Here is an 11,496-nt window from a genome sequence, read left to right on the forward strand (position 1 = left end):
AGCCAAGGCCATTTCGAAGAGGTTTGTCTTCTATGAATAAAAAGAGAAAAGACATTTAATCATTGTTTAAATGTCATGAAATGTTTCAAACAGAACTGGTGGGAAAACAGATTGTCCATCCCGGCACAAAGTTTGAGATTTGGAGTATGTTTTGGTCCCAAATCAAGACAAAAAGCCAAAATTTTAAATGTTTCTTGTGAAATGCAATTTTAAAAATAAATTCATTGTAGGCCAATCAAAATGTTTCATTTCTTTAAATTTGAAATGTTGCATTTACATTTTTTACCCATAAGAACAGCCATACTGAGTCAGAGCAAAGGTCCATCTAGCCCAGTCTCCTGTCTTCCGACAGTGGCCAATGCCAGGTGCCCCAGAGGGAATGAACAGAGCAGGGAATCATCAAGTGATCAATCCCTGTCACCCATTCCTAGCTTCTGGCAAACAGCCTTTCAATTTTAAAATGACTTTTATATAAACTAAAGTACATTTTGGAAAGAAAAGTTGTTCTGAAATGAAAAATTGAAATGCTTCATTCCAAAAGGGTCCAAGTGTTTTCATATTTTAAAAACATTTTTCCTCAATTTTTCTCTCAACAAAATTTCACAGACATAATAGAAATGTAGGGCTGGAAGGTACCTGAAGAGGTCATCTCAGCCATTCCACCCCCCCACTGAGTCAGGACCAAGTATTCCTAGACCATCCCTGATAGGTGTTTGTGTAACCTGTTCTTAAAAACCTCCAGTGATGGGGATTCTACAACCTCCTTAGGTAATCTATTCCAGAATTGAGCTGTTGCTATAGTTAGAAAGTTTTTCCTAATATCTAACCTAAATCTCCCTTGTTGCAAACGAAGCCAGCTATGTCCTACCCTCAGTGGACATGGAGAGCAAGCGATCACTATCATCACCAAAACTGATATGATTTCACACCAAAAAAATCAGTTTTGTCAAAAATGGCATTTTCAGATAGAAAACTGCTTTGATGAAAAATTTTCAACCAACTCTAGGTTAAAGGCACGGAGGGAAATTCACCCCAGTGCAGCACAAGCCCCATGCATTTTTATCAGTGATCTAGAAGAAAAGCGTGCTGATGACGCAAAGATTGGTTGGGTGGTAAATAATGATGTGAACAGGTCACTGATACGGCGTGAGCTGGATCAACTAGTAAGTGGAGCATAAACACTTGCATATTCATACAGCCAAATGTGAGGTCAGGTATCTAAGGAAAAAGCCGATAGCTCACGCTTACGGGATGGGAGACTGTATTGTGGAAGGTAGCGACTCTGAAAAGGACGTAGGGGCGTGGTGGATCAGCAACTGAACACGAACTTCTGGTGCAATGCTGTGGCGGCTGACATTATCCTTGTAGGTAGCAAAACTGGACTACGGAGTAGGAGTAGGGAGTTGATTTTACCTCTGTGGTTGGTATTGCTGAGACTGACACCAGAACACTGTGTGCGGTTCTGGCAGCCACATTTTGAAAAGCACGTTGAAAAATTGGAGAGGGTTCAGAGAAAAGCCACAAAAATGATTTGGGGAGTGGGAAGCCTGCCTTGCAGTGAGAGATTTATGGGATTAAGTTCACCACCAACAGAAGTTGGTCCAATAAAGATATTCCCTCTCCCACCGTGTCTCTCTCCGAAGGAAGTCAGTCTGTTTAGCTTATGCAAGAAAAGGTTAAGAAGTGCCACGGTGGTCTATAAGCACCAATGGGGGAAGACGTTTTCAAGTAGTAGAAGGGCTGTTTGATCTAGCAGATAAGATCCAGTGGCAGCAGCGGAAGCTAGATAAATTCTGACTGGAAATCAGGCCCACGTTTCTATCCGAGGGTAACTCACCATTGGAACACATCACTGGAATTTTAAAATGAAGATTGGATGCCTTCTGAAAATGTAAGCTCCATTTTAAAATTATCTGACTGGTGCTATGCAGGAATTCAGACGAGATGCATGTGTAACCCACACGCCTCCTGGGTGTGGTGCTCTGTCCCATCTGATGGCACCGAGACCACTTAGAAAGAGATAAAACCAGTCTGGTCTACAGCCTTAGCTAACAGGCAGGTGGCTTTTAGCTCATGCGCTAAACTCCAGAGGTCCCTGGTTTGATCCTGCCCGCTGACGACTGGGGTCTGTCGGTGTTACACATGTACCTAGACTTTGTGCTGGCCCTCTGCACAGAGGTGGGCGTCACCCCACAGGAGCAGAGGTGGCACCATCCACACAGAGAACAGAGCAATGAATAAAAAGGGGCTGTTTTCCCCTACTCGCTTCTAAGAGCAGAAATCACATTAACAATGAAAACGAGACGAGTTCTTCAAGATACAGGCTTATGTTCAAAGAGAGCTGTGAATCCTGCCACGTGTGGGTCAGTGGCACAAACTTTGCTTTCAAGGCACAGCAGATTAGTATATTTTTATTATGTATAATCTATATTATCTTAGTGTCTAGGAGTCTCAGTCATGTCATGGATCAGGGCACCATCGTGGTAGGCTCTATATAGATGCACTGGCCCCTGTGGGAAGACAGGACATTGGGCTAGATGGACCATTGGTCTGACCCATTATGGCCGCTCCTATATTCTAGAACACAAAGATGGTCCCATGACACTGACAATCTAAGGAAAGGCTCCTGTTCCCATTCAGAAGCAAAACTCTCACCCCATCCATCGATCTCACCTGGCTGCAGCAGTCATGTATCTCTCCCTTGGAGGTTCCTCTGGTCACGCTGAATCTGTGTGAATCACCGATCTGCCAGGCCTCGCAATGCAGGAGTATTTAATTCATCCTTATTAAACCCCAGGAGACACCAAGCCATACCCGATGGGATTCCGTTGCCTTTTATGTGAGCACTTGCAAATTGGCAAGAGACGCTTCTGTTCCTTTGGTTCTCTCTCCAGGGTAAAGTTCTGAGGCTAGATTCATGGGTACGCACTGCTACGGACACTGAGGGGGCACTAGATTGCTGGGGCTGCGACCACTGTACAAGCTGCCGCGTGCTAGGGATCCCCTAATATTGCCATTGCTCTGGGGACCTTCTCACCATGTGTCTCTGGATGGTATTAGCAAAGCGTGATGTGTGTAACCATATTCCCTTGTGCTATGATCCCACCTGATCTCAGCTTTGCAAGGGACAGGCTTGGGTGCGAGACCCAGGGAGCCTATGGGTATGTGGGCAGTGAGGCTGGTAGTACAGTAAATACTCCCCTTCCCTATCTATCTAGTCACAGAAGTGTGGCTTTTAAGGGAGCAGGAGGATCATCTCATCTGACCTCCTGCATAGCCCAAGCAAGGGACATTTATCCCGTTATTCCTGCATCAAGCCCATAACTTTGGTCTGAGCCAGAGCCTCTCTCTCAGAAAGGCATCCAGGCTTAGCCCAGCTGATATGCAGCCCTATCATATGGCGGCCATACACTACAGCATCTGAGCACCAGGCACACACAATAGTGAGGTCCCTACATGGGATCTCTGGCTCATCTCCCTTCTAGGGTTATAGGAACCCTGCTTAGGATAGGGATTTCTGTGTTTTGTTATGGGTGGGGGATAGGATGGAGTGTTATGTTGATGTTGCCGGGGTAATTCTTATGGTGGAAAGACCTTTTTGAAGAGACATGTTCTGCATAAAAACATAAGAACAGCCATATTGGGTCAGACCAATGGTCCATCTAGCCCAGTATCCTGTCTTCCAACACTGGCCAATTCCAGGTGCCCCAGAGGGAATGAACAGAACAGGGCAATTTTGAGTGATCCCCTGTCATCCACTCCCACTTTCTGGCAGTCAGAGGTTTAGGGACACCAGAGCATGAGGTTGCCTCCCTGATCATCTTGGCTAATAGCCATTGATGGACCTTTCCGCCATGGACTTAACTAATTCTTTTTTGAACACATTTATACTTTTGGCCTTCACAACATCCCCTGGCAGTGAGTTCCACAGATTGACTGTGTGTTGTGTGAGGCACTTCCTTATATTAGGCCATGTCTACCATTACCACTTATGTCAGCAAAACTTTGGTCATTCAGGGGTGTGAAAAAACACCCCCCTGAGCGACATAAGTTTTGCTGGCATATGTGCTCGTGTGCACAGCGCTATGTCGGCAGGAGACACTCTCCCACCGACATAGCTACTGCCACTCGTTGAGCTGGCTTTATTATGTCAACGGGAGAGCTCTCTCCTATCAGCATAATGTGGCTACGCATCTCACAGCGATCTCACAGAGTAGACATGGCTTTGGTTTGAAACCTGATGCCTAATAATTTCATTGGGTGACCCCCTCATTCTTGTGTTGTGTGCAGGGGTAAATAACTATCTCCACACCAGTTATGATTTTATAGCTCTCCATCATATCTCCACTTAGTCGTCTCTTTTCTAAGATGAGCAGTCCCAGATTTTTTAATCCTCATACAGCAGCTGTTCCATACCCCTCATCATTTTTGTTGCCCTCTCTGTACCTTTTCCAATTCTAATATATCTTTTTTGACCAGAACTTCCTTCGGTATTCAAGAGGTGGGCGTACCATGGATTTCTATAGTGGCATTATAATGTTTTCTGTCTTATTATCTATCCTTTTCCCAATGGTTCTGTTTGCGTTTTTGACTGCCGCTGCACATGGAGTGGATGTTTTCAGAGAACTATCCACAATGACTCCAAGATCATAGAGTCATAGACTTTAAGTTCAGAAGGGACCATTATGATAGTCTAGTCTGACCTCCTGCACAACGCAGGCCACAGAATCTCACCTACCAACTCCTGTAACAAACCCCTATCTCTTTCTTGAGTGGTAACAGCTAATTTAGACCCCATCATTTTGTATGTGTAGTTGGGATTATGTTTTCCAATGTGCATTACTTTGCATTTATCAACATTGAATTTCATCTGCCGTTTTGTTGCCCAGTCACCCAATTCTGTGAGATCCTTTTGTAGGTCTTCACAGTCTGCTTTGGTCTGAAATATCTTGAGTAATTTTGTATCATTTTGCCACCTCAGTTTACCCCTTTTTCCAGATCATTTATGACTATGTTGAACAGCACTGGTCCCAGTACAGACCCCTGGGGGACACCACTATTGACCTCTCTGTGCTGCAGTTCCCGAGGGCAAAGGTGAGAATAGCCACCTTTTGAACTAAAGGGCGAGGGTTAACATTGTACGGCTGTCACCTGCTGTAACACTGTTGAATGCTGGTCCACCCAAGGTTGGTGCACAGTTCCATTTCTTCATGTTTGTACATTTCAGTTATTCTGAAAATTAAGACGTTTCTATAAGCGTAGGGTTCTCTCTGACAGTGTGTTTGCAGACTGGTGATCAGAAGCGAATGGGCTAACGCTGCTGTTTGTCCGGGGTCAGGGGGTGTCTTCTGTTTTCAATAGAGTGGCGTGCAGATGGTTGGGCTAGAGAAGACTAAGGAAGTTGTCCCATGGAATTGTGGGATACTTCCAATGGACTCCTGGGACATGAGTTAAGCAGGGCTGTGGCTACACTGCAAAGCAACAGGGCTCATACCCTGGGTCCCAGCTTGACTCGAGCTCGGACCCTCCAGCCCTGCAGGGACCTGGGACCCTGGGTCCAAACCCTGAGTTAGCGCAATTAAAGTATAAATGCAACGGGGGATTAGCCCTGAACCTGGGCTCAAGCCCGGGTTTACGTTCCAGTGTAGACATACTCTCAGTCGCATTAGTGAGTATTAGGCTGTATATTGAGGCACTGGGGACTCCGTACTTGTGCTGGAGCTGAGGAGAGGACAGTGTTTGTGACTCCCCACAGGGGCCCCTGAACGGTCCCTTTCACTGCCTGAGGGCTCGTCTCTGCCCAGATTCAATTGTTGGTTTTTAGCTGAGTGCAGCATTTCTGCATGGCGCTAACTCCTGCCTCCTCGGGGTTTGTGGGAGGGAACCAAGGGCTCTGGGCCTAGTAGGAGTCAAGCAGGGTATTCTCAGGAATGTAGATTGGCATTGGGGAACCACTCGACGAACCTGGGGTTCTCCCACCAGCACTTAGGTCCCAGGGCCAGGCTCTATCCAGTAACCATGGCACTTCCTGACCCGTCCAGTGATGGGAACTTCCTCCTTCATTAAGCATGAGATACATGCAGGAATGAGTATCCCACTTTCCTTCTGCTGCTTTCTCCATAACCGGAGCTGATTACAGAGCCGTCCCAGAGGCCCTTCCCCCTCCACAGAGAGTCAAGAACGTTCTAGACATGAAAATATTTGGAATAATCTATATTTTAGAGCAATTTATCAGGATTCCGCCTGGACAGAAATACCCTCCTTCCCCGATGGTCTCCTGAGCCCCCATTCTCAAGGCACATCAGTTGTCCCAACCTGGATTGACAGGAGCGTCCCATCATGTTACCATCCATCAAAAATGAAACATGCGGTTGGATGGACAGTAGAAAACCAGTGGGGGCAATAATAATGTCAGGGAAGACAGGCTCTGAGTGCCTCAGGTTACTCTCCTGTGTGTTACCGGCAGAGCATTTCCACTTCCAAAAAGCTTCATTTTCCTAGCTCTGGTTTCCGTGCGCATGAGGAGGAGTTGGTCTGGCGCTATTTCTGTTTGTCAGGCCTAAATCCTGCGGGAATAGCTGATGATATTCATCAGAGTTAAAATGGAGTCCTGCATCTCATACGGCAATGATGAGGGCTAGAGAACGGAGAACCTGCCCAGGGAGGATTAATGGAGTTTTGTTCACCTCAACGGGGCTTTGGAAAGTGACTCTCAAATCCACTGAGTAGGAGCATGCTCAGATGCTGGTGTGCAGCGCTGGAGGGTGGCAGACACATACGCTTTCTTGTACCTTCGAATTCCAGCTTTGGTTTCAGCCCTTTGCATATCCATTGTGAACTCTGCTGAGACACCCTGTGCAAATACCAATATTAATGAATAATAATGTAAGCAGAGTCAGGATGAGCTCAACCCTGACATCTGGTGGTGAATTATGGCGAGTGTGGAAAAGAACTCCAGGGGCTGATCTTGTTTGCATAGGCACACCCACCCGCCTGGCATGAAACAACAGCAACTGAAAGTGGTTCCTTTGGCTGGTGTGGGATCCCCAGTTTCTCTGTTATTGGGGCAGGAAGAATAAAGTTTTGTTACCCTGGTTCTGTGAATCAAGGCCAGTGGAACTGTTGTATGACAGAAGGACTGAGTGAGTCCTTCACCATTACCTAAGTAGCACTTGCTTGACAAGGGGCATGGGTTACAACTCCCAGTGAATGGAGAGGGGATGGGGGTAGTTATTTATACTTGATAGCATGGGCCCCCTTTGAGAGCTTGAAACACCAATTGCACTGACTCTGCTCTCCACTGTTGAATGTCAGAGCTAACTTTGATTCTATTAGGAGTCTAGTTACAGGCTGCTGAGCTGAATTCACTTTGGGCCAATGGTGCACTAGTACTGGGGCTCCCCTACTATGAGCTGAAATCACTAAGAGCTGAAATCACAAAAGAGCTAAGGTTATTAATAGCTGAGATCACTGAGTGCTGTGTTAACTAGTGGGGGAGCCTGAAGCTATATTGCTAAGCAGCTGGCGGAGCAATTTGCCGGGAAGACTGGAGGAGCAGCACGGAGACTTGTGGGGACGATTGGAGCGGCCCAAGGAATGGCGAGCGGAGCTGTTTGCAGGGACGGCTGGAGTGGCTCACAGGTCGGTGAGCGGAGTGGAGCAGCTCATAGAGCAGAGCAGTTCGTGGGACGGCAGGAGTGGACTGGCTCGTGGTGAAGGCTGCGGTGGAACCCCAAGGAGAGATGGCCGGCCGGCCTTGGATCACGTAAGGTGCCCCTTAAAACCCTGCGTGCCCCCCCTTTTACTCTGGGGCTGCACTGACTAGGGACAGAGACTTTGGGGGTTGTTGGACTTTTGGAACTTTGGGTGGTTGCTGGACCCAAGATACTTTGGGGGTGTTGGACTTTGGGGACTCTGGGTGATTTTTGGGTTGCTGGATTCAAGAACCAAAGGGAAAGGACACAGCCCAATTTGCTGGGGTGGGTCTTTTGCTCATGGTTTGTGTTATGAATCCTGTTTGTGGTGTTTTTCCAATTTAATGCTGATGTCGTTTACCTCATGTTATTAAACATTTTCTGCCACACTCAGACTCCGTGCTTGTCAGAGGGGAAGTATTGCCTCTTAGAGGCACCCAGGGGGTGGTATGTAATTGTCCCAGGTCACTGGGTGGGGGCTCGAGCCGGTTTTGCATTGTGTTATTGAAACGGAACCCCTAGATCCTGAACCCGGCCCTTGTTGCTGCCAACTTAGATGGGCAGAAGGGTTACAATAATAACAAGGGATAATGCAATGGGCCTTGTACACAATCAGCATTCCCACAAATTTCCAAACGACACATTTTAATCATTTCATTTTTCATTGCTCTTGTGATTGTGCATATTGTGCACTATATGGTTTCTCTCTTAAATTTGTCTTTAGCATTGTCACGAAACAGACATAAAGGTGAGGAAGACACAAAAAGCAGGTGATCAACAAGTTTGAGACAAGGTGACATGACAAGTGGAAGAAGGAGACTGTCAAGACATGGTTAAGAATTTTTAAATTAGCTTCTGAGTAACTTGCAGCACTGAAATTCACTAAAAAACACCCCTGACCTATGCAGGGGAGTATTTCATTGTTGTTTTCTAGCATTCCTCTCACAACATAGCCGAGTTAAGTTTTTCTGTAACTGCTCAAGTAAAGTCACAAGCTATGGTGGAAAGATACAATATACATCCAGGGGGAAATTCTGCGCTAGAACACACACAGAGGTGCTAGTTGGAGTCAGCAGCAGCCACACTTGGGCAGCTGTTCAAGGCTAACAGATAGGTAGATATGCAGATTGATGCTAGATGGTTGGAAGGAGGGATGGAGGGATAGATTCATGTGTAGAACTTGTCCTCTGAGGTGGGAACAGTCTTTTACCAGATGCTGTTGGGAAAAGGAGCATTGGTGATATTCAGTGTTAAAGATGAGCCAGTGGCATGGGTAAAATAAACAATGAACTAAATTTTCATCCCCCAGCTGAGGTCAGAATTAACTTCTGCTAAAAATAATTACTTGTGTTCATGGTGATTCTGTTCTTCCAGGTCTTGGCCAGGATTGTCAACCTAGCTGGAAGGAAGGAAGCACCAGAACTTTCATGAGAACATCTTCTTGTGGGATTGCTAGCCCGAGAGTCTCCAAGGTTCCTTTTAGATCAGAATTGGAAGCTCTGGGTGCCTCTCTGAACCTTCTGCGTCTCACTCATCGCGGTTCAGCATCCAATGTTAGTGTTAGTGGGGGCCAAAACCCAGCCTGGATCTCTCTGGATAGAATGGCTTCAGCACCCGGCCCCTGATCTGCTTGGTCTTCATGCCGTATATGATGGGGTTCAGCATGGGCGGCACCAAGAGGTAGAGGTCTGCCAGCAGGATGTGGATGTGCGCAGGGATGTTCTGGCCCCAGCGCTGCGTGTAGAAGGAGAACAGCGCCGGGGTGTAGAAGACCAGGATGACGCACACATGGGAGCCACAGGTGCTGAAGGATTTCAGGCGTGCGTCCCTGGAGGACAGGCTCAGGACGGCCCGGAGGATCAGGATGTAGGAGATGGCGATGAAGATGGAGTCTGAGCCCACCATAATGGTCACGGCCGTTATCCCGTAGACATAGTTGGGTGTGATATCCCCGCAGGCCAGCTTCACCACAGCCATGTGCTCGCAGTAGGAGTGGGAGATGACCCTGGGCCCACAGTAGGGCAGGCGACTGACCATGCACGTCAAGGGGGTCAACAGACTGATGCCCCGCACAAAGACGGCCAACCCGATCTTGGTGACGATGGCGTTGATGAGGATGGCGGTGTAGCGCAATGGCTTGCAGATGGCGACGTAGCGGTCGAAGGCCATGGCCAGCAGCACCCCCAACTCCATGGCAGAGAAGCTGTGGATGAAGAACATCTGGACCACGCAACACTCCAAGCCGATTTCATGGGAGTGAAACCAGAAGATGCTCAGGATTTTGGGCACGGTGGAGGTGGTGAGCACCAGGTCGATGCCTGCCAGCATGCAGAGGAAGTAGTACATGGGCAGGTGCAGGTTCGGCTCCGTCTTGATCACAAAGAGGAGGGTGAAGTTCCCCAGCAGGGCCACAACGTACATGGCACAGAACGGGAAGGCGATCCAGAAGTGGGTGGCCTCCAGCCCCGGAATGCCCATTAGGAGGAAGGTGGAGGGATTGGAGTGGTTGTAGCAGGACATGGTGCACGGATGGTTTCCAGGACCATTTTGGAGGCTGGAATTGAAACCACACGGTGGGTTAGTATCAGCAATAAAAACGCTTTGTTGCTGCAGGGTGGTCCCCTCTGGACCCCAGCGCAGGCAGAATGCCCCTGTCTGCCTTCTCCCCTATGGAGAATTGCAGCCACGTCACCCCCCCCCAGCTCCTGGGCCTCCCCAGCTACATTCACCCGCAGGATCCAGTTCAAAATGGCCGTCTTTTCTACATCTCTCCCGGGATTTGCTCAAGCTGCGCCCATGGATCTTTTCTCTATGCGCTTCTCACTGCTGCTTCCCCTCAGAGCTGGACCACAGCTGTACCCCCCGTTCCAGTTTTGGGGACCTGAAACAACAACTAGCCCAATGTCTGAATGGCTTTAGTCGACAGCCCAGAAGGGTTTAAACGCAAGAGAAATGGAAGGTTCAGTAGAACCCTGACATGGGGTCACAAATGGGGTCACCCCTTTGCCTTAGAAGGGTGTAAAAAGCATCTCCTTCTGGGGAGGGGCAGGTGATGGCTGAGCCTTGTGGGAGCACTGAATCAGCACTCTCCCTAGGCCTCATCCTTCACTTTCGGGGCAGCGTTAGTCAGTTGTGGGGCTGCCCCATGGAGGAGGTAGGATTGCACGCACCCTGGGCTCTAGCAGCCATATGGACTTCCTATTTGTAGGGGCCTTTGGTCCTGCATTATGCCATGGAAACCTGCGTCACCTGGGAGTTAACTGAGGTCAGTATGTGTAGATGACAACTGTAATAAGAACATAAGAACGGCCCTACTGGGTCAGACCAATGGTCCATCTAGCCCAGTGTCCTGTCTTCCAACAGCGGCCGGTGCCAGGTGCTATAGAGGGAATGAACAAAACAGGGCAATTTCGAGTGATCCATCCCTTGAGTGTTGTCCAGTCCCAGCTTCTGGCAGTCAGAGCTACAGGGAGACCCAGAGTATGGGGTTGCATCCCTGAGCATCTTAGCTAATAGCCACTGACGGACCTATTCTCCATGGACTTAACTAATTCTTTCTTTTTAACCCAGTTAGACTTTTGGCCTTCACAACTTCCCCTGCCAACATGTTCCACAGGTTGACTGTGCGTTGTGTGAAGAAATACTGCCCTTTGTTTGTTTTAAACCTGCTGCCGATTCATTTCATTGAGTGCCCCCTGGTTCTTGTGTTATGTGAAGGAGTAAATAACAATTCCTGATTGACTTTCTCCACACCACTCATGAGTTTATAGACCTCTACCATATCCCCCCCTTTGCCATCTCT

General features: G+C 48.0%; 1 protein-coding gene across 1 annotated transcript; it reads right to left on the reverse strand.

Moving 5' to 3' along the window:
* Positions 1 to 9,254: 9,254 nt before the first annotated feature.
* Positions 9,255 to 10,214, reverse strand: LOC128843681 (olfactory receptor 52E4-like). The gene has a single exon (XM_054040750.1). The coding sequence runs from the start codon at positions 10,212 to 10,214 to the stop codon at positions 9,255 to 9,257; it is 960 nt and encodes a 319-aa protein (XP_053896725.1).
* Between the last annotated feature and the right edge of the window lie 1,282 nt (positions 10,215 to 11,496).

Source organism: Malaclemys terrapin, chromosome 1 (assembly GCF_027887155.1).
Source record: "Malaclemys terrapin pileata isolate rMalTer1 chromosome 1, rMalTer1.hap1, whole genome shotgun sequence".
NCBI classification, from domain to species: domain Eukaryota; kingdom Metazoa; phylum Chordata; order Testudines; family Emydidae; genus Malaclemys; species Malaclemys terrapin.

Excerpts from the sequence above, each read along its gene's own strand:
- LOC128843681 (XM_054040750.1), bottom strand. The coding sequence starts at position 10,214 with ATGTCCTGCTACAACCACTCCAATCCCTCCACCTTCCTCCTAATGGGC.